The sequence below is a fragment of the Orbicella franksi genome, chromosome 7 (assembly GCF_964199315.1).
Source record: "Orbicella franksi chromosome 7, jaOrbFran1.1, whole genome shotgun sequence".
NCBI lineage: Eukaryota > Metazoa > Cnidaria > Anthozoa > Scleractinia > Merulinidae > Orbicella > Orbicella franksi.
In genome coordinates, this window is record NC_138151.1 from 28,597,055 (window position 1) to 28,620,981 (window position 23,927).

General features: G+C 36.3%; 1 protein-coding gene across 7 annotated transcripts in view; it reads right to left on the minus strand.

Moving 5' to 3' along the window:
• Positions 1-389: 389 nt before the first annotated feature.
• Positions 390-23,927, minus strand: part of LOC145493529 (neural cell adhesion molecule 1-like) — a 35,997-nt gene continuing 12,459 nt past the window's right edge. For 4 of the 7 annotated variants that reach the window (XM_081473027.1, XM_081473024.1, XM_081473026.1 and 1 more), the window contains exons 6-15: positions 23,328-23,464; positions 22,973-23,132; positions 21,359-21,628; positions 19,298-19,585; positions 17,455-17,757; positions 12,915-12,986; positions 11,490-11,528; positions 7,984-8,178; positions 7,390-7,420; positions 3,406-7,280 (exon numbers count right to left, since the gene is read on the minus strand). In XM_081473027.1, the coding sequence (XP_081329153.1) occupies positions 7,256-7,280; positions 7,390-7,420; positions 7,984-8,178; positions 11,490-11,528; positions 12,915-12,986; positions 17,455-17,757; positions 19,298-19,585; positions 21,359-21,628; positions 22,973-23,132; positions 23,328-23,464 (1,520 nt within the window). In that variant the 3' untranslated portion in view covers positions 3,406-7,255. The other 3 variants (XM_081473029.1, XM_081473030.1, XM_081473031.1) reach the window with 3 other exon arrangements.

A 23,927-nucleotide genomic window follows, 5' to 3' on the forward strand; every position in this document is an offset into this window, starting at 1 on the left:
AAAGTTCGGCGTCTGAATCAGTCGAGAACGGCTATTTGAACTTGGAACGGCTCAGCCGTTCTTCCCGCCTAGCTCAGCCGGGAATTTCGGCTTTGGAACGGCTTTGATTCAGACGTCGAACTTTTCATGTGCCGAACGTATTGCATACACCTTGCCTGAAAACCGCTGATGTTTCGATGTGTTATGGTTCAAACTAAATTAAGTTCGGTGAATTAAGTTCGACGTCTGAATCAACAGGCGTGCTTTTGATAATTTGGGTCGGTCCAAATTCGAATTAAGTTCGGCTCATGAAAAGTTCGGCGTCTGAACTAGGCCTTAGGTTCGATTTTACGACGATTTTTTTTCACGGTGCCCAATCCATTTAGGACATAAACGAAATGAGTGAGAAATACCAACATCGTGCTTTAAGGTACTTTATTGCCGTACGCTTTTAATAAAAAAAAAGTTGACTTGCTTATTACACAAACCTGGTATAACAAATATTAACACACACAAACGTTTATATAAATCACCCAAGCATGCAATTATCGCCAGAGGCCAGAAGCCGACATTCAATACCTAACTACTCTGAATAAAACGCTGTAATTGCTGCGGCTTTGCTTATCAAGAGCATAGATGGCTTTATAAAAAGAAATGCAGTGGCTTTTCTCTGATTCAAATGAATTTACTTATTACGAAACTAGGAGAACGCAAAAAAGTCACAGAATATATTAGTAGAGAAAAAGTAAAATAGACTGAGAGAAAAAGACGTATATTCGTATCCCAAAATTCCATGTTCATGACATAATGTTGCAAAGATCACTGTGGAGTTCCTGATTGGTTGTTACTTTCGCGCTAAAATTCACAAGCCATTATTAAAGAGCCAATCAGAGACAACTAGGATCCCTGTTCTACGTCATCAGTGATTAAATTTTCCCAATTATTACTTACTAGTGAAAAAATTGATTGAAAATCTATTAAAAAAGGAATAAATTCTTTGCAACTGTACATTTATTGTTGCATAATTGCATGAAAGAGTAAGTTTGAACTTTACTATGAGCGTTTTACAAATGAAAACTTATCGGTTTCAGAGACTGTCGCAATCAATGCTGCCTTGTGACACCACTACATGGAAATCAAAATTGCCTGAACGAGAAAGAAATTCCGCATAGTTTAATCGATCACAGGCTTATACATACGCAGCATGGAATTTTGTGTTTGGATGTTTATTTCTTCTTCTTTTATCTTTTTAAATTTTAATGTCAATTTTTTAAACACCCAGCGAAGCTTGGAAAGATAATGCGGAAATATAAAGCTCACAACGCAACACTAAACGTTGGAAACCACGAATAGGTTCCTTAAAATATCCACAGCGATATGTCTTCCTCTTTTTAAATGATGCCAATTTAAATTACTGTAGTTACGACGTAAATGACCTGATAACTTAAAGGGAGTTGAAGCAACCACGATAGCAAGGGCAACTGAAATGGAAGTGGCCAGATAAAAGAATGAACACATTCATTGGGTTTGCACGAGAAACGATGTCACACGTGCGACGACGGATACTGGGCGAGCGTCATACATCTCAAGCCCCGTCTAAACACTACGCCGGAGGAAATTTCACTTTGAAAACGAATTAAATGATTTCCGTCCAAACTACGCCGGAGGAATTTAAAAACGCAACAATCACCGGTCATTTTGGATTTGTGCATGAGGAAAACTCGGTCAGGGAAATCACAGGATTATCGTGAGACCATCGTTTTCGGAAAGCTTCGTTTTCAAAATGTTTTCCGTCCACACGAAAACGAAACGTTTTTAAATTCATCCGGTTTGAAGAGCGTTTTCCAAAAGCCCCGTTTTCGTGACGGATTAGTGTGGACGGTAGACCTAACCGTAGAAATAAAGCTGCGTTTTCAAATTCCCCCGGTGTAGTAAGGACGGGCTTACTGTACATTTCTTTTGTAGTCTTATGGAAATAGAAACATTAATTCTACGTGTTTCAGTATATGAACCTATAAGGTGGTCTCCATCTAGAAACAAACTGACTCGTGGTGGTAACAAGGGATATCTCTTATATTAGACGTAGTCCTTGCAGTAATACATGTAGTGGTTGTTGCTTTAACTCCCTTTCTTTCCGACCCCGACAGAGATTCCCGCTGATTTGCACCAATGCAGGCTCACCAGTTACACCTCTTCAGTCGTCGGCAATGGTTTCCTGGAAGGAAAGAAAAGTATTTTCAGGTAAGAACAGAGATTGCCTACGTGTGCTTAAGAAACGGAATAATAAATTCATGAAAAGAGGCACGTCGACACATGACCAAAGTCCGATTAAGCTAACCCAGGATTAGCAAGAATTTTGAATTTTGTTTCGGTTAACTTTTAAACTTGCTTTAGCGTTAACCGGTTGTTCGGAACAACCCGGCCCAGAATTTAGGATCGGTGACGTCACCGGCCGGCCGCGTGCAACACTAGCCAAGAAATTTTTCATCCCAGGCTTTGCGAGGTCATCGAAAAAAGACAAAATAATAATAGGGAGTACATGGAGTCCTAATATGAGCAAAATGGGCCTTACTTTTCCATCTCTGTGGCGTTCCCGTCCATGTCTAAAGATGAAAAAAGAAAGATGAGTAATGATGAGAGGAGTCAAATTTCTTGTGAGAAAGAACATTTAATTTGTTAGTATTAGTTTTAACCACGTGCCGAAGAATCAGGCAGGAAATGGCTGATAGCTGTGCCATTCCTTTGCGCCCAATGTTGCTTATAGTGTACGTACATTGAAATTATAATTGCATCTAATGTTGTAGAAGTAGAACAAGATTCTATCTCAACAGTATTGCGCACGATTTTAGGCAAGGATTCACGATGCAATTTGCATATTGCATGCAGCTGTTATTTCGGGTCTGGATGGGGTTAACGACAACTGAAAAATGGTCAAAAAACATAACTGACGACGGAGAAATACCCGAACAATTAACTGACAACTGGAGAGGTTTTAGGTCTAGGAGAGGTTTTTTGTCTTCAATTAATTATTAACCGCCACTTAACTGACAACTGACAAATGGCCGAAAATTTAATTGACAACTGACAAGTAGACAACATTTAAACTGATAACTGACATTTGCCCTCCCCCCCCCCCCCCCCACCTCTCCGCCATCCAGACCCTCTGCCAATGTTGCTGGCAATGTTGAAACATGTTCTCTGACAAATCATCAAACTTACAGTCATCTTTTCCTCCAGCTCCCTCTCCTTCGCCCTTGCCGCCGCCACCGCCACAAAGGGCCTGTTGACAGCAGAAGATGAGCCCGCATGAATTGAAAAAGCAGCAGAAGAAATCGATGGCAATCAGGACAAGGAGGATGACAGCAATCACAATACCGGCGATGGCTCCTGCTCCAAGCTTCTTAAAGCTCTCTAGAACCCCTGCAAATACAAAACAAACCAATCAAAACCACGGTTTCGCTGTCCTTTGTATTAGGAGAAGGTCGACCTCTATTCTTGGAAAGGAATCGCGTGTGCCAGCGAATTGTTTTAGCATGATCTTCAGTGCAAAACAATCACAATTTTACCATTTTACTCAAAGCAGCGCTGCTAGCATAAATAAGATTGTTTATTTCTTGGGGGCATGATAAAGTTTTTTTCACTTGTATTGTTTGCTTTTTGTTTTAAGTACCCGTGAACTATTACGATAATTAAAAAAAAAAAACATGACATAACCTTAGCATAATTTTTCATCATTGGAAACGGTACCACGGGTCTTTTTCTATGAAGCGTGAGTAGATCACAACAATAAGCATCAAGTAGCCTCGTTCCCAGGCCCTGGGAACGAGGCTTAGTTTCAACTTGATATTATTGATTGCTTAATTCCCAAAAAACAACGATCATCAGCAACTTCATAAGCAGAAATCCCATTTGTAGATAGATCTACCTCAAAACATACACCATACCACTAGAATATCAAATATATTACTTTGTGCATAGTCAAATTGTACTCTGGTCCGGCTTAGTATGTTACTGTTTAGTGTTCAAGAGTTCAAGTTCTAAGGCTCCTCAGTGTTGTGGTTAATTAGTATTTATGATTAATTAAGAAACAGTTTAGTGTCAAGGTGTCTCAAGTGAGGTTAAATAATGGTTTCTCTTAGCTTAATTTGGTTTAGAATCAACAGAAACCCTTTAAAAGATAACAGGATTCTGGACAAACTCGTCATCAGGGCGCTTTCCTCCAATGAGGGTAAAGCGCTTCGACCTGAGGACGAGGTTGGTTTCTGGTAATCTGGGTTAAATCATGATTCACGCATGTGCATTGCAACATGCTAGAAGTTTCAGTGGTGACTTTTATTCACAGTATACTGTGGTTGAGGACCTGTGAAGGTTAGTTTAGTACGTACCTTGGAGATTGAGCAAAACGTAAAAGTTTGTTTGCACGGTATTAAATGTACGCCCCTGGGGAAAGTTGTTTGTTCCCAATGCCTTCTGTATAAGGAGGGACGGGTGAAGAGCTGGGGAGTGGGACGGAGCTTAATAGAAAGGAGAGCTTAAAAGAAAAAGGAAAAATTCTCACAAACAGGCAAGAAAATAACTGGACGAGATTTCAAATGTGTGAACGACGAAGAACACGTTATAGGCCTTTGAAGATCACACGCATTTTTACAAAGAAAGACAATCTTGACCTACCCTCGAAAATAGAGTAGAGTTGTTTTTCGTTCATAACATCGGAACTCAGTCTCATTCAGCGAAAATTTCTCAGAGTTGGAGTGCGAGAAGATTGAGGGCAAAATATTGGCTTTCCCATTCTGAAATTGTCGTCGAATATTTCACAAACCTCAGGCTTTACTGGGGTGGGGAGAAGGGTTGAAAGAAGGCACAGAGATGGGCTTCAATTTAAAAAAGCTTTTACAGTAGATATAACTTATAGCTCACCTGTTATACTACAAGATCCGGGTTTGATCCTTTCTCCGGAATGAACATCAAGTTTTGCTTCCAAAAATTTTGACGTTTCCCGACATGAAGTAACTGCCAATTTCTTTCCTTTAATTGATTATTTGAACGTCTAGTATTAAGGGTCAGACAACTGTTTTATTATGTTATTTCCGGGGTGGTTAGGGTTATATTGACTTATGTTATTAATTTCAAACATTTTCGCCCGCTTTCCTAGTTTGGCAGGAAACATTTTTCTAGTTACCACAAATCACCCAATGAGACAAGTTTTAATTGATTCGTTTAGGTATTATTTTTAATAGGGTTTAGTATTAAATAATTTTGTTAGAGTTGGTCACTGTTAGGGATATAAATAGTTAGTGTTAGCTCCAGGTTAGGTTTTTACTGAGTGAATTTTCTTGTTCAAACTCAGTAAACACCTTTTCTTGGTTATTATTTCGCTCGTTTCCTGTTATAACCACTCTCAGGAAAATGCGAACCGTGATAAGTGAAGTGTGGTATGTGAAGTGGTAAGTGTGATATGTGAAGCGTGATTTTTGAAGTGTGAAATTAAGTGACTTGACTTAACAAAGTAAAAACATCATTCTTTGAGGTATTTTATTATACGCTTATTAAAGCTTGTTTAATTACACACACGCATTGATGTGACAAATGATCACGTGACATACTGTTAAATAAACCCTCGAGATGAGCGATATTCGCAAGTCCTAAGTAACAATAGAATTAGCGACAGTCAATAACGAGCTGTTCTAAATAAGGCGCTATTTCCTTAGTTGATATATAAATTGCTTTGTTTCTCGAGAAAACAAATCTTGTCTGAAGCAAATAGGAAATATTACGAAACACAGATAATGCGAAATAACTACTGAATATTTCAAGACAAAATGAAAACAACTTCGCAATCGGGTAAATTAACGAAATTATCAAAATGTTCATTGATCGATTCATTAAAAGTTTCTAATTTTTTATACAAAAAGCACGGAAAGTAATTTAACCCTTGCAGAAAAAAAAGCTCATACAATAATGTAATAGACAAATTTCTTAAACCCATATTTTACTTTTTATATATTAATGTACTTGTGGAATAAAGTTTGCGTTTCGCTGCAGAGCTGGGAATCACGAATAAATTTTCATTTCTGATTATTTCTTTCAAAAAGAGGGTAATAAAACCTTTTACGTTTGCCTGTTTAGTAAATGAAGTTCCCTGTCTTAGAGCCTTTCGTTTAGACACGAAGAGTTATCAAAATATTCCAAAAGGTAAGAAGTGACTGTAATTTTCAGCGTTTTGATTGGTTTACGGGCTGGCTCACGCCACGTGCCCTAACTAATCAGAAAAGAAGTGTTGTCTTCTCAGCCAATCAACTGAAAAAACAAAATCGTGATGTAAGTGTTTTACGGGATTTTCCCGCGCTTTTAACGTGTTGCCCAAGTTTACTTCTTTTTGAAACTGGCGCTGTGATTTAGCCAGACGATCATTGAAAAACTGCTTCCCCGGCGTAAAGAACTTGTAGCACAACAATCCCAAATTGCAGCTTTGATTGACAATTAAAATGGATCGCACAAACACTTGTCGAGACGAGATTGGTATGCTTGAAGAACGCTAAAAAATAATATTTACATCCTGCCAGGAAAACTGTATTCGCAGTAAAAACATTTTCGGTTAAAGTAATCCGATTTAAATTTTCGCTACATCTTAATCATTTGTACTCCGATAAGTGTCTGTTTCTCAGCTCCTTTAATCTAACTATTGGCTTCATGTCCTTTTAAGTTTCGTTTATTAAAAATTACTTGGTGCATTATCGTACTACAAGTCCTTTCAGCAAACAGTGTTTTTTTTGTGATGCACAAAATATTAAAAGGAGGATAGGTATGAAGAATATTTTATAGAGAGAAGAGACAACTCTTTCGCCTGAACGGAAATACCTGTTTCGATGAACGAATGTAGTTCAGTAGAAAGTTAAGGTGTTTTCAAAAAGCTCTAGAAGGAGTACAGGGTACTGAGATAGAGGGAAATGAATTTCATTGAAAGACTGTCGAAGTTATTGCAAAAATCTTAAAAGAATGTTTAGAAATTTACCCAAGAACTGAATGCATTCTATGCAACTGCAAAATCACAGTCGCTAAAGCACAAAAATATATTATCAAACACTAAAATGGTTGTTGACCATGATTATGTTCCTCAAAATGTCCACAGCGATATCTTCCATTTTTAAATGACACTAATTAACTTTTTACTGAAGTAACGAAGTTAATAAACTCGAAAGTAGTCTTTTGACGGTAGTTTCGTCTGTTTGACCGCCTTGGAGATTCCCGCTGATATGCACAAATGCAGGCTCAACAGCTACACATTTTCAGGCAGTGGTTTTCTAGAAGAGAAGAAAGGTGTATTAGTTTAGAACGCACAACGACAGAGATTGATCAAATTTCCAGGTGACGAATTGATGAATGTAAACAAAGAACTGAATTTGCTCTTACTTCTCCATCTCCGTGGCTTTACCATCCTTGTCTAGAAAAACAAACAAAAAACGATTACTCAGTTTAAATTCTCTTCTTCTTAACCTCCATTTCTCTGGAGAAATCTTGTTTCCAAAATATTTGTCTCTGTGTCGTGTAAGGAATTAGCCTCCTTCGCGCACGCTCTTCAAGCTCGTCACGCAATCTTCGTGGAAGAGGAAGACTGCGTGACGAGCCCAAAGGGCCTCTGCGTAGGAGGCCAGTAAAGAATCGATCTGCTCCCTATTTTTGGCTCAACATCGCCATCCTGGCCCAGTCAGAATATTTATCCCGATCCCGCCTGGTTAGAGTCCCAGTTCTCCGCGTTACCTCTGCAACGTGTGATTTTCCGTTTTTCATCCCGCATCTAGCAATCAATTTTAAACTATCCCGCATCCCGTCTGCAAAAATGAGCAGATCCCGTTCCCGCCGAAATATTTTCATCCTGCATCCCACCATTAAAAGTCCTGTAATCCCGTATCCCGTCTTCATTTTTATTCTCATCCCGTATCCCGCCAAGCTTATGCAGGGCCCTCTTAAATTAAGGGAATCAATCAATTAAACAGCCATACTCACAATCATCTTTTCCTCCCGTCACTCCACCTTCCACACCGCAAATGGCCCGGTGACAACAGAAGATGATGCCGCAAGAGTTGAAGAAGCAGCAGAATAAATCGATCGTGATCAAGACGATTAGAATAACGGCGATTACAATCCCAGCGATGGCGCCCGATCCAAGTCCCGCGGTACGAGCTCCTACTTTGGGGTCAACTACAAGGAAAGAAAACCAACCAAAAAAATCTTCCTTCTCCGTCCTGCGAAGAAGGCAGACTCACTCTGTCGCTGATATTGAAATGTGAAACCACAGCTTCACCACTATCAACACACCATGTAGTGTAAAACCACAGTCCACCTACTCTGTACATCTTAACAATGCAACTTAATCTTAGATTAGTAAACCTGTCAAGCCAGCAAATAAGTAAGCTCCCTAAAACTTTCCTGCCTTAATTTTTGTGATTGCTTCCGTGGAATGTAGGTGAAGAATTAACAAACTAAAGTAAAGTCTTAGATAGAGGCCTCCTAGTCTACTGTGGCAGGGACAAAAAAAAAAAAAAAAACTACAATTGGAACTACCAGAAGGAATTTACTTTTGTCTGATGCTGGCTACCTGCACAGTTAAAGTGGCAAAACGAAACCATGAACGTCACAAATTGAATGCATAGAAACTAGAAACTAAGTTAAAATAGGAAACTAAGAAGCTAGCTTGATAAAATTTTAATTATTTTGCCTGCTGTAAAGCCGAGCTTGTGGACACAACCGACTCTCTGTGAAAGTCCTGCCGATATTTTCTTCGCCACGAAAGAGAACAAACAAACAAACAAACAAACAAACAAACAAAAAACAAATTGTGTAGGGGCAAAGTTCAATAAGTTCCTTTACCCGCAATGCACCGCTGTCGCGACCACATTGCATGCTGGGAGTTTCAAAATGGCGGGACAATCGAAGTCCTTGGAGCTGGAGGTAAAAATGTGCGAGTTTTAAACTTTTGTTTTTGTATTTTACGAGCTGTGTTGGCTTATAACTGTGGCTTAATCATCTGTGCGAGATTTCCATCTAGCTTGCTGATTAATATAGAAAGGATATCTCTCTGTTCAAACGTAAACATTGTGAAAAGAAATGCCGAAGTTTAAGCTAATCTTTCTACATCTCCCTTTCCGCTTTGGAAAGCAGTTATTGATATAATATTTAGTAAGGTCATCTATTGTACAAGACTAAAGCTTATTCATAGAAATGGCTCAGTAATCAATACAAAAAGATTAATTTAAACATGATCATGTTTCCACATCAAACTTACCTGCACGCCTTGCTTTAATTCAAGCCGTGATTTTTGTTTACAATGTTTTTGAACACTGACAACATGCAAATATTATGCAGTCTGGAAGGGTTTTTGAAATCGTTGATAGATACCTTGGTGAAAAAGCCAGAACAATTTCTCTTTGGAATTGTAAGTTATATGATTGTAAGTAATGGTTGGGTAAGTTATTGGGGTTAAGCGTGTTAACGTGTTTAGATGTGCATCGTGTGCAAGTAGATCTTGTTACACGTTTTTCCAAGTCTTGAATTCAAAACATTGTTGATGCGACCTGTACGCAATATTCCATGTCCCATTCTGTGCTGGTTACGTCAAAGACTCTTTGATCTTGATCTTCGCTTTTTGACCATTAACCATAAAAAACTCTTGGCCTGTCATTGGCTTGAACTTCATACATTTGCAGCTTGGCCCAAAATAGATCGCCGAATCAAAAATGAAGAGGCAAAGAAACTATAAAACTGAACATTAATGTGTACTGACCTTCCAAATTCATGCCTATTGTGATCATTGATGTTTTGTATTTTGACATTCAAATTTAATTTTGGAGGTGGCTAGTCTGTAAATACCAGGCCTCATTTGGAAGCAAAATAAAAAGGTTATACCATTATGACTGCCTTGCACACTGTGTCAAGATATGAAGTTTGCACAATTTCCCTTAGGAATAGCAATTTGTCATTAGGAGAGTGATACAAAGATTAGTGTTTATAAATTACATTGTTAGAGTTAGCATGTGAGAATTTTTCTTACAGTTTTGTTCATTAGTGGCGTGTTAGGGTTGAGTGGTGGTTACCAGTGCATTAATGCTACTGAGGTTGGGTAATTTTAAGTTGATGTTGTCATTTCTTGAATTTTGATTGCATTTTTAACAAAAAGTATCAAGGTATCAGGCATCAAGTATTTTAAAAACCCTTCCTGGCTGCTGAGTATTTAGAAACAGTGATGTTTTTAATTTGAGATTTAAATGTAAGTTCTAGCTGTTTTATCTGGCACATGGTTAGTTCTTTTAGCATTAATTTTCGTAACAAATTCTTAGCCTTTTCAGCTGTTTAAACATAAACATTTACAAATCACAGGTTACTGATTAATTTTTCCTTAAATGTGCATTAGAAATTATGTTTAACAGATATAGGGGGCTACTGATCTTATTTAAACGTTGTTTGAAAGGTACATTTTGGTGTCTACGGAAAGCTGGTTTTAATTCAGCACTACAGAACTGAGCCCACTAATACACCACATTGCATGTCTTACGTTGTTATAACTATATGTTTGAATATGTTATTATGTTTGGACGCTGCTATGTTTGTACATGCAGTGTAAAGACAGTTAGGATTGAAATGAGAACATCCCATTGAATTTTAACATACTCAATAAGTGAGAGTCCAAAGCTGTGGAAGTGCAAGTAGCCTGCTGGACAGCTTCCCACGGCTTGGGATAATTTCTTAACATTTGTATTTTCAGTTTTTAACAGCTCATGTCTCCTGAACTGACACACCAGTGAAAAACACCAAATAAAACAAACTTTACAAGGTAATTGAATGTGTTTGCCAAGAAACAACCAGATGAAAATTATTTCAAGACAAAAATAAGATCTATTTCAATCTTCTGTGGTGCAGTTTAGTTGCAAAGTCAGGCTAAGTAATTTTTTAAAATTTGTGTTTAAAGGTTGCTTTCATTGAATAAGGTGTTTCTTTGTTAATCAACAGTGCTGGTGGTGAGAAAGTCTTTAAATTTTTATATCAAAAATTAAAACCATAATAGACTTTTTATAGTTTGGAAGTCTTTTCAGTGTTTTGCTGTCTTCCCTAGAATCTTTTTTAGAGTTTGCTCAAATTCTATTAAATTTAATACCTATCTAGCAGAGATATATAAATACTAAGGCAATCAGTTTTAGGATTTCAACGAATTTATAGTGAATTTATAGTTTTACACGGATTTTTTACCATGCAGTCTCAGATCCAAAATTGTTCAGAATTCAAAAGTTATGCTAATGTATTAAACTGGACAAGAGTTTTTGGGTTAAAACCAGTCATCAAGGGTGACATTATAAGCCAACACTTTCAGGTTTTAGAACTGTTGTTCACTGGGCACAATTCTGTAATGTGATACAGCAGACAAAACTGAACCCAATTGTATGTTTTTTGCAGTAACTAGGTTTCTTTTCTCTGATCAGCAGGCCCCTAAAATATTTGTCTTGAGCAGTTAAACTTACTTGCTGAAGGTGTAGTTAAGACAGTTGCTTTCCCTGAAGCTATAAGCAGATTCAAAGAGATGGCACATTCAGAGACTGAAGGTACAATCCTCAAGAAAATGTTATTGGACTATCCTTAAACCACATTGTGAAAGTTGCAGTGACAAAAGTAAGTTCTCAAGGACATGTTTGAAAGAGTAAGAAGAAAGGAGCAAGATAAGGTGAATGATCAAAGTGTTCTTGATGGCCAGCTGGATATACAGATCAGTGCATATATGCAAAGTATTCGGGGAACATAACAATTACAGACATAATCAAAATGTTTTCAATAAGGGCTGGGTCAGACCAGAGTGAAATCAAATGTTTCTCATTTTTGGTGAGGAAAAAAATTGGCAAAAATTTTGCAAGCTCCAAATTTTGGCAGTGGGCGCATCAGAGCAACATGTTTGAACCAAAACGTTACTGATTGAAATGTACGTAACAAGATCTATATTTCTCAATTAAGTATTTTATTAGATTTCATGCAAGAGTTGACCTCTTTGCAGATTTTTCTCCATGCTGCATTTTCTTGATTCTCCGCTCTCCAGCAACTCATGATTTTCAGCCCATAATTGAACCATCATCAATTGCAGGTATAGAAATTCTAGCAGATTAAGATTTTACAATTAGGTGCAGGGTTGTAAGAAACGCTACATTGATTTAAAGCCAAAAGTTTGATTGGGTACTGTGTTTGATGTCACTTCTAGACTAATACAATCAGACTGAGTAAGTTTTTGTTACAGAAAATGAAAAATTTGCAACTATAGTCTAATCTTGTTTATTCTCATGTGTTATTTCCGGGTGCTGTTCTATGTTAAGGCTTAGGTTTCTCAAATTGTTCTCTCTTTTTAGGTTTTTCAAATTGTTCTCCTTGTCTTTATTTGTTTTAAACAAGTGAGAATCACTGATGAATCAGACATGAATAGGAGAAAAAGGCCAGCTTAACTGACATGTGGCATTTGCAGCATCACCTAATGCAAGTCGGATCAGTATAGTTTTCTCGTACAGTTAATGTTGTATGAAAGACAAACGTTTGTGTTAATATCCCAGCTGCAGTTTCAATACTTCTCTTATAAGACTTCTCTATTCTTCAGATCACGTTGCATCAACGAGACATAAAAAGTCCATGTATGTGTATGAACAAATAGAAGACAAAGAAGTTGGAAAAGTGCTGCCCAGAACCGAGGTTAGGCTGTGAAGACACTTGCATGTTATGCATTGACTGCAAAATGGAAAAAAGAATCACACATGGCATCAAGAAGACACAGCAAGTAGGTGTATGAAGAACTGGAAAAGAAAGATGTAGAAAAAGTGTTGCCAGAACTGAGGTGAGGCTTTGAGTATGCTTGCATGGTATGAACTGATTGCAAAATGGGGAAAAAAGATCTAAACCTTACAGAGACTTACATGCTGCAGTAGTGTGCAATTCAGAAACCTTCACTGAAGTAGTGGTTTTAGAAGGAGGCGTGCTTGAAGGAACTATAACAAAGCTTTAACAGGTTAGTGCTGGAAAGCTGAGAAATTACTGAACATTCTTTTGATTTTCACAGATTTGAAAATACTTTTTGGCCAAATTCTGCCTTTAGCAAGATTCTTGCAAATGGATCATTATAGGCTTACATTTGAGTAATATTATTAGATGATGATATTAAATTTCCAGGCGCCATTACTTGAAGTGTGGAACAAGCATTAGTAATTAAAAATAAACTCAAACTGGGAATTAGCTTGTAGCAAACTAAATGCAAAGCAGTGCAGTATGTTTTTGTCTGGAGATTTGTGATAAGGAAAGAATGGAAAATAAAGTAAAATTATTTGTCCGTGAAGCGAACAGAAAAAAAGTGAAAAAACAACAATGTAGAGCAAAGGGGAAAAGAGCCAGTGAAAATGATTGTTGTAAAATGAAAATCACTGAAGTGTGAGTTGTATGTTATAGTTAATATTAACAAATTTATTAGACATCAGCTAAGTTTTTAGAATAAATTAGAACTCAGGAATTTAAAGTATACATTACCATAACAATGTTTTTAAACTTTTCACTGTCTTAGATTACAGTGTTGTTTTAGATATTTATAAGTTTATGTGCACTTGGATGGTTAATTAAATAAACATTTGCTGTCTGCCATTTCTCAGAAGTAAGTCATGCCAGAATCCAACAAGAAGAGTAGTCCATCCACACAAAGCTGCATACATATAAACAAAGCTCTTTCTACATCTAGATGTTTCTTAAGGCCAACACACGTGAGGGGTTTTGCTCCAGGGGCAAGGTCCGGGAGCAAAGCTCCTGCGTCTGTACCATTGATTTCATGGGTGTAATTCATTCTCGGGAGCAGAGTTTCCAACCCTGCAAAATGCTCCACAACATTAAACCACTTAAATATTTGGGAGCAAGATCCTGGGGGAAACTGAACAGACTTGAAAATGCTTCCCCGTGTGTACCATGATATGGAGCAAGCTCCCACACTATGTTCCCCAGTGTGTACTAGTCATGCCAATTGACCCTGAAGCCCGCTCCTTTAGCAAAACCCCTTGTGTGTATCGGCCTTTATACACCTTCTTAACAGCAAAACCAAGACACATTTTGTCATTCATCTACACTACAACCCAATACCAAGTGCAAAAAAAAGGAGCAAAGCTTTGATGAGATGACGTTTTTAAATTCGAGGTGAAATATAGGTTATTGTATTGTATAGGAAACTTCCATCCGCCTGTCTCGGACTGGTCCAGTATGGGTTTTGAAATACCTGTGTCATGTTCAGAATGAGATATTCCACTTACATGGGATCACGGTTTGATTGTTTTCTGTTGTGGGTGGGCTTGTGGGTGGGCTCGAGGTTGGGTTTTCCGTTCTAGAGGAATGGGCTAAAGGGGATAACCAAGTAATTACATTAGTATCTATAAATCTCAACAACTATAGTTATTGATTTTGCTTGTCATGTACATGCATGTAGATGAGAAGGTCCAAAAGTGGGAACCTAAGGCTGGTGTAAATGTTTCTTGCACTGTCTTACGGTATTATGAATGTGATGTGTTCCAGAAGTTCTAAAACTCTCTTTGTTAGTTCCAAACTCAAAATCTCAATTCTCCTTACTGGATTCAATGCATTTCTTGTTACGTTAGTTATGAGAAGTTGGTACATGGTAAATCAAGACAACACTCTCCGAGTTGATTATTTTGTTTTCACTTCTTACCTGACTGCTTGATATTTTACTGGTAACAAAATGAGAAACTAAAATGTTGATAAGGCATTAAAGGGTTACAACATAGATGATGCAACAAAAAAAGCCAGGGACAAACACGTCCATCCAAAGAAAAGAAATGTAAAATGTTATTATTAGAACCATGGGACTGCAATCTTTCCATGAGAAATAATGGTTACTGCCTCATGCCTAAAGTTAATGACCAGAAAGTGACATCTCCATTAAGAATTCAAAACAAGCTGCACAACAGATACCGATTAGAATAGACATAGTAAAGAAAAAAGACAAGCAACTTTCAAACAGTAGAGAATTGGACAGACTTTAGCGTACGTTTATTTTTTTTAACACAATTTTATCTCGTTTACATATAGATATTAATTCTTAGATATCTTTTAATCTTTTTACAATTGTAAATTTAGTTAGCATCGGGCAGGCGAAGAGCCACCCTGTGGATATACTGCCCGAAATGCCATTATTATTATTATTATTATTATTTAACTTCTCAGTGTTTAAACTTAATACTGTGCCAGGATTTCTAGTTTAAAGTTGTGTATATTTATATATTTATATATTTCAACTATTTTTTAGTTTAGTGTAGTGTTTAAAATACCGTTCATTGTGCCATGAGATACATACGGTTTACTAAAGGTTTTACAAAAAAAAAAAAAGAAACTGGCATATTTTTAGGTAATTATATTCTTTAATTGCTGTGTTGTGCATGCTTAAGTGTAATTTTTAAGTTTTCTTTATTCATCATTTTAAAGTGACTAACAGGTTATTTCAGATTTAAGATATCAATAATATAACGTAATTCAACACATTAGAGTTTTACTTTAAAGGAATCTAATGGCGATTCTTTGGGAGAATCCAAGATTAGATTCTCAAATCCAAAAATGGATTTAAACAGATTAATTTAAGATCACCTGGATCATGATGTATCAAAGGAATCAAAGAATCCTTTCCTATGGTGGATTGTTAAGTTCCTTTGATATACCATGATCCAAGTGAGTTTGCATTTATCTGTTTAGTTTGAAAAAACAACAACAACAACAACAACAACAACAACAACAAAAACATGGAATCTGAAAAAAAAATATTCTTTTTAAAAGTTAGTCGATTTAAATGCCTGGAATTAAAAATAAAACTTTAACACTGTACCTCACATCACTTACATTTAGATGGACTTGTGGTGTTAGCTGCCAGAATTGTAAAAGTGGAAAAATAAAACAATGTAAAAAAATTATATTTTAGAACTGTATTTTAGCAGGAGAATATTGTCCAAAACTCATTATTACATGTATTAACTTTAACTTAATTGTGCTAGTGTTTTTGAAATTTAAAATTCCAAAAATAACATTTTTAATAAATGTGAAATAACCAAGGCTAAAATAAACCTTGATACATACACATTTACTTTAACTGTCATAGTGACTATGAATTTTAGTAATTAATATTTTTCTGTTTGTGTTTGACATGATTATATAATATTTATTTAACTACATGTACATTCTACATTAACTATTATTAGATGTACATTTAATTACAAACTTGTACTATCATCAACTGTTATTTTTGTTGCTTAAAGTTATTCAAAGTTTTGCACTAGATTGATCATTGATCAAGATGGCTTTTATTTGTTGATAGGATAATGTGTACAAAAATGCAGTCAGTCAGATTAAATGAAGTATAAAAAAACTCTTGTTACTAGCAAATGAGTTAGTTAATATGACAATGAGTGGTTAGTAAATTTGTTAGTGTTTACAGTTAGTTTTCAATAAAATATTAAGCAAGAAATCTCAGCTTTTACAAGAAATGTACTAATAATTATTATCAATTTTACTGTATTGGGCAATAAATTGTAACCTAAGGACATAATGTTATAGTTGCAAGGCAGTGCTCTAGTAGCATTAATTCCACCTGAAGGTTGTAGCTTTTGAACCAGAAGTGTTGATGTTAAGTAAATTCAGTCAAAATGATTTTAAATCAATATAAGTATTTCGTTACTTCTTTTCTGCTGTTTTGACTGTAGTTTGCTTTGTCACTGAAATCCTTACTGACCATTGGACCCATGAGACAATGCAACCAGAGCACTACCTTGAAATTTCAATATTTTCCTTCTCTGTAAAAGGAAATTATAATTATATTTTCGTTTTTCTGTAAAAGAAAATTACAATATTTTCCTTTTCTATAAAAGGTAATTGCAATTATATTTTCTTTTTCTGTAAAAGGAAATTACAATATTTTGCTTCTATGCAGTTGCTACAGCAACTCCATTGCCTACTGAAAAATGATTTTCAACACCAAAAAATGCTTGAGATCTCTCAAGAATTTTTGGATTTAAAATGTCCAGTTAGTAACAGAGAAATACATCCATACCCACAACCTCATGAAGAGTCATAGGACATTTTGAGGGTGTTAGGTGTCTCAAACATCAAAGTTTTAAAGGTAAAATAAGAAGCTAAACCGGAATATTTGTCCTCACTAACACTGTGGATGGTATGGATTCTATTTTTCTGGAACAATGCGACTTCTCATTTGTTTTAAATTCTACTTTATAATTTTTTTTTGAAAAGGAAACTTTGTGTTTTATTATGAAGACATTTAGTTCTACATAACCATGGTGGTACAGTGAAACCCTGTTAATTTGGTCAACAACAGGCCATGAAAATTTTATCGTATTAACTAGGTGACTGCAATGCCGGGTTCCACCGCATGTTTATAGTGGGGAATAAAATCACAATAGTACTCACCAGGATTGGGCTTTGTTTTGAAAGTCTTGATATCAGCCTCACTGAGTCCTTGTTGGTTGACGCTGAAGAGTTTTACCTCATACTCTTCACTATGCTCAAGGCCAGTTATCTTGAACTGGGTCTCAGCAATGTTATCTTCTATGCCTTCTTCAGTGTCGTCTGTAATTGGTTTCATCCTCCATTCCAGTCTGTACTTTAAGTTATCATCACCCCCATTGTACAGTGGTGCAGACCATGTTACAATGAAGTCCTCAACATCAACTTCAAGCTCTGTGTTGGTGATACGTGGTTTTCCAGGCACACCTATTGAAGATGATTTTTTAACATCAGTTCATAAACTACTCTCAGGTTTGTTCCACACAAAACTGCAGTACATAGATCTCCAAAGTGCTGTGAATATGCTGACATTCTTTCATCAGATCTAGATCACCACCGTACTGGAAAATATTAACTAGGTCTAAGCCATTTGACAATCAACAAACTAAATATAAGCATTTTTGCAATTAATTTTGCAGAATTTAGTTTTTGTATTTCTCGAGGACTTTCTAATTAAACTCTTTACAAGCATAGATGACTTAGCAGGCTGGCACTTATCTTCTTCCTCAATAGAATGAAGAAACTGGCAGTATTTTGTATGCTTCTCCCACCCTCAACTGCTTGTCTATTGCAGGTTGCTCCCCAGCTTTTTACGTGCAGAGTCCACTATTGGGATGGTTTAGGGGATTGCCATCTGCTAAATCACTAATGCGGTAAGACGCTGATGCACGAAGACGCTAAGTGCTAAGGCCCTATGGTGCTAAGGCATAAACTTTAATGTTTGTTTAATTCATCAATTTCAATTAGAAAACAGTCCTAAGAAAATATGTGCGCTGATTGGTTAAAAATTGTGTTTCTATAACTCGATAGAAACACAGAACTAGCTCGAGCTGTTGACGTAATGATGGTGGGAGCAAAGAGAATTTATGTTTTGATAATCAAAGTGAACAGGTTTTCCTTTTTTTTGTTGCAGTGTTTTCTAAAAGAAATAGAAAACATGTTCTCTGTGTTTCTATCAAGTTACAAAAACACTCGTGAAAGTTTGGGAGAAATCGAAAAAGCTGTGGAAACACTCGCCTGTGGCTCATGTTCCCACAGCATTTCTCGTTCTCCCAAATTTCCGCTTGTGTTTCTATTAAGCAATTCGACTGAGTACGAGATTTCTATCACGCATAGAAATCAAGAGCAAATAATCTAATTGTTTTAGTATAAACCTACTACTCCTTCATAACTTCATCTAAATCCTCTTCCCAGACACTTCAAAAATGCCAGGAAGCAGCTGTCATTTTTTTAACAAGGGCACACTGTTACGCTACTCACTGTCTATCACAATAGATAGTGGGTAGCGTAGCTAATCAGAGAACGGCATTCGTGATAGACACACGGCACATGTTTTCTATTTCTTAATAATTATTAATTAATTAGCCTTGCAGAAAAAGGGGTGGAGTGAAATAGGTACCTGTGTGCATGCACCTCCATCCTTTATGTATGGGAGTCCACACCCTCCCTCCCCCCCACCCCCCGCCAGGTCAGAGCCATACATTGCACTCAGCACTATATGAGATTGTCTCACTAGGTTTCAGATTGGGCTGACAATATGCCTGTTGACTTAATTATATTGCTGGGTGGCCATGGAGAGAGCCCCTATGGCTTGTGTGAGAAGACACCAGACACTGTGTCTTTCACCAGACCTTGGCCAGTTCTCAATCAAAACCACTGAATCCAGAGTGTAACACAAGAATTCTTATGCCACTGTATATGAACTTCTGGAAGTCTTATTACCATAAGTTAAGAAACAAGTACTCACAGAACTCATCAGTTTCTACAAACAATTGCTCTTCAGCTCCAGGTCCAACTTCATTGCGTGCCTGAACTCGTATTTCATATTTTGTCTTTGGGGTAAAGCTGTAGCCAATGTTATGTTCAACTGTAAATCCACCAACATTTTCTGTGTACAGTTTGTTACCCTCAGAAAGTACTGTTATGATATAACTGGCAATTTCTATGCCACCATTATCAAATGGACGCTTCCACATAAGAGTGATTTCTTTACAAGTCTTGTTTGTAGTCACATCACGGGGTGGCCCAGGCGGCACTAAAAACAAAGTTAGCTGTCAGCAATTAGTAAAACTCATTCACAAGCAGTAGTTGCATATTTTGAAGTCACATCTGACAGTCCTTTAGCAACTGTAACTTACCCCCTCTACATACTGAGGATACCTTATTTCTTACCAATATTCATTTCCCATGTGCTAAATTTCACAATTTTTTGTCTTTTGGAAAAAATCACAAAAACTACCAGTAGTCCACAAAAAAAAAGACTGCAAAAAATCAAGTCTGAAATTTAATACCAGATTATGGAAGAAAAGAATGCATGGATTTTAAATGTTTTGAGTCACAGACTGATTGGTAACCATTCAATTCCTGTCCTTGAAAATGTGCAGTTTTTGATATGGTCTTGTTTTTAACTAGTTAGCACTCTCCCTCCGATTCACTGCTTTCTTCATCTTGCAAATCTGCCAAAACCTCTTCAGAATAGTTATCAAACTTTCCATTCGTAGGCTCCTTTTAGTGAAACAGGGTCCTCGGATCAGGATTTGAAGATTAAAGCAATGGCAAAACTGCAAAATTAAATCTACTTGTGTACAGCTTTTTCCTGGAATGTCACAAAAATTTATAGTCATGAAATACAGCTCCCGATTTTTTTGCAAGATGAGTATGCACAAAAATTTGTAAGAATAAGGTCAGTCTATAATAATGTTAGAATGGTAAAAAAACTAGAATAAGGAACTAGAATGAGGTTCATATTTTAAGGAAATATTGGTTAAGTTTATCATATTTACATTGTAGATCAGTACATGCACTTCCAAAAGTTAAGGTTTTATTTACGTGAAAGTTAAACAATAAAAAAATGAAACTTTTTGTGAAATATGAAGGAAAAAGTCTTCTAATTAACCAGAAACTGTTTTCCTTTGTGCAAACTTGTTTTGAAAAACTATTTGCCAAAACTGATTCATTGGTGGTCCATTGCAGCAATCTGTATCGCAAATTTGGACTTAATTGATCTTGGACAGTGTTCCATATAAAAATTATAAAATATGCATGGATATTGGATATTGCCAAATATAAAGTCATCTTGGACAGTTTGCCATTTCTTTCTTTTTAGTTTTCTTTTTTACTACATTCCCAATAAAGTTAAAAAAAATTAATAAAAATACAAAATGTTACTGTGGATGGGAAGCTAAGTTTGTCCATCTTGGAATAAAGAAGGTACCATTGTGAAAGTCAAAGGAGAAGTCTGTGGCTGGCACCTGGTCGACCCTCAAACCTTAGGCCGATGTGATCTGGGACTCTGCACTCTAATCATTACGCTACTGTCTCCCACAAAGGTTGTGAAAAGATTGCCCGAATAAGCAAAAGCAGTATTAGAGACAATGACACTCAGTATGGTTTTTTAATCCTAGGTTGCAAGATGCACTGTGAGAGAAACATTAAGTGCCATGTCAAGGGATGTGACTTGACGACCCCAGTTAGAGCTTGACCCCAGGCCACCACCACTGGTTAGTGTCAACTTGTATGCATTAAGAAGCACTATGATAGAAATGACTTCAAAAAGTGAAAACCCAAAAGACAATTGATAGAAATTAACCTAGAAATAATGGTCGACATGTAGTCACTGAAGCTATCAAGGAAATGCTATAATTGAGTTACATATGCATGGACAAGGAATAGAAAAGCCTGACAGCCTTTTAAAATTTTTTTGGTCATCCTTTCAACAGACTTCATTGTCATATTTTTTATCAATGTTCTGAGCCAAAATCCAGACAAATCACTGAAAACTGTTTCCTAACTATACATATACGTGTACCTGCTTTTCGTAACTCAACCAAATATTGTGCCGTGCCATCTGGGCTCTCTGCAGTACAGTTAAATGTTCCAAAGTCATCTTTGGTTGTATAACTGATGGTATAGGATACTGTGCTGTTTCCTTGTGCAATCTCGGTACCATTTTCATCTCTCATGATCACTGTCGGCACTGGGTATCCAAAAAAGGTACATGTGACATCAACAGATTTCCTGTTTCCCACAAAAGAGTATACTGGCGTAGGGGATGCTTCCTCATTAATTTGGGGTGGAGCTGAAAGATGAAACAAATAGCTGTAAATATAACATTAATGTTAAAAGCATTTAGTACTCAATGAAATCATGACAACATTAACATGAATAATTTCTGAAAAATGTGGGGAATTTTTTTTGGTTGGTTGATTTTTACCAGAAGATGTGAAACATAGGCACATTGCATGTGTGACAGTCTGAACAATATACACTGTATGTTCAATTTATTTTCTACTTGAGAGAGCACACTGTTTTGTACACAACTTTTTAGCACCCATAAATTGTGAAAAATAGACTGTAAGAATTTCTCAATATCATTTTCATGTCTGTACTTTTAGCTTTTGTGACGTTTAATGTTAGGTTGGCACTGCATTGTAAGAAGTTAAAACTACACACTCTTTAAATGCATGAGCATTTAATGTAACATTTAGTGAACAACTATCAGAAAAGTGGAAATGAGTTTTTTAACATAATTGGAAAAATGTTTTGTTTTTTCAGCTGGACATATCAGATTATATTCTCTACTCCTTTAAAAGATATTTGTGTTGCTCTTAAATTGAAATAGTTTTCAGCCAATAAATGTCATCATCTCTGGGTCTATTTAGGTTGTGTTCTTGTAAATTGGTTGTGTAGATTTAGTTGCTTCACATGAGGCTGCATAATCACAGATCATGAGATATCAAGTTCTGTTGGTCTGATTTTGAATGAATGAATGAGGTCTTTATTTCTTATTGAAAGACAGTCCAACTCAGCAGACTGAGTCTTTACAATCATAACTTAAATGAAAGTAACATAAAAACAGTTTACGTAATTTAATTTTAATTTTTAGAAAAGGAATAGGAAATGGGTGCTTGTTTCCAAAAAATCTGACAGAAACAGGAGACAAAATTGAGTTGAATTTGAAAGTTTGAGGTAGCCCAAGCAGTGCCATTTTCTAACTCTGTTTAGCAGCCACTCAGCTGTTTGCTAAATATTGTAAATTCGTGAATCTGATTGGTTCTTTCACTGTGTTCTATTGGCTAATAAACAACGATTGCACACGCTGCTCTTGAAACTGAAAATTGTTCGTAATTTTAAGCTAAAAACCAAAATTGTAGGTTGTATGCTGTACATAATCCTTAAGAGTGTCTATACTAAAACAATTAGACTACTCAAGATTTCTAGGAGCGATAGTCGTCTCAGTGTACATCTCATTGACTACTCTCTCATAGAAAGGTTCATAGTCTAATTGCTAAGTATCTTGGCTTATCTGAAAGTAACAAAAGTCGTACTTTTATCAACTGTAGCTCTTTCAAGCCATGTGCATGCAGATATTTTTCCATTTATGAATTATAACAAAGTACATGGAGTGTATTAGGAAACTTACATCTCACAAAGAGGTTAATTGTTTTCTTAACCTCGATAACATCACCATTTCCATCAAGGGCACCATTTTTTGCTTGGCAAGTGTATTCTCCAGTGTTTACCAAGTTGACATTTGCAAATGATATTTGTCGAACTCTCTTTTCACCGCGTTGGATCTGATCCTGTGAAGAGAAAAGACTTGAAAATTAGCTAAGAACAAAATAGCACAAAGGAGAATTCAATTATTATCACTGTACATTTAGTTTTTAGCCTGCAATGGCTCAGCTTGTTGCACATGAAGTAACTACTGGGTATCATTATGCCTGCATCACGGCTTAGATATGAACTTTCTTATGGTCATATTCTTTAAAGATTACCTTTTGTCCAGTGTAGTAACTTCCACTATAGTACCATTCCACATTAGGCGTTGGCATTCCTGCAGCAACGCATTCCAAGTCCACTTTATCACCAGCATTTGCTATTATGTCTGTCATTGGATCGATTGTTGGTGGAACTGAAAAAAAAAATAGTCGGTATAAATTTATTATTTCTGCCATGTGTAAAAAGATGTTTATTTAATTGTCATGTCTCTCTAATTTAAAAAAAAGCCTATTAAAAAAACTATTTTTGGATTGTTCAGTATTTATTTTGGGGAACTGGTTGTTAATTATATAGTGATGATACTGACAATTCTTTCACCATAAAGTGATAGTTAAGGATATATAGAGGATGGCAAGTGTGGTAATTGTTTTGAAGAGTTTCTGATTGCTTTCTTTCAACAGTTGGCAAATATTTAGTACTTTGGAGGTACAGCAACTTTTAAAACATCTCTTTTTGAAGCACTTGATCACATTTCAAGCAGTTTCACTTGCACCATGTTCTCAAAGACCATAATTTATTTTAGAAAGACAATATTTGCTTAAGGCCCAGTTCATACGTCGCATTTCTGCCGTGTCGAATTCAATTCAACGAATTAA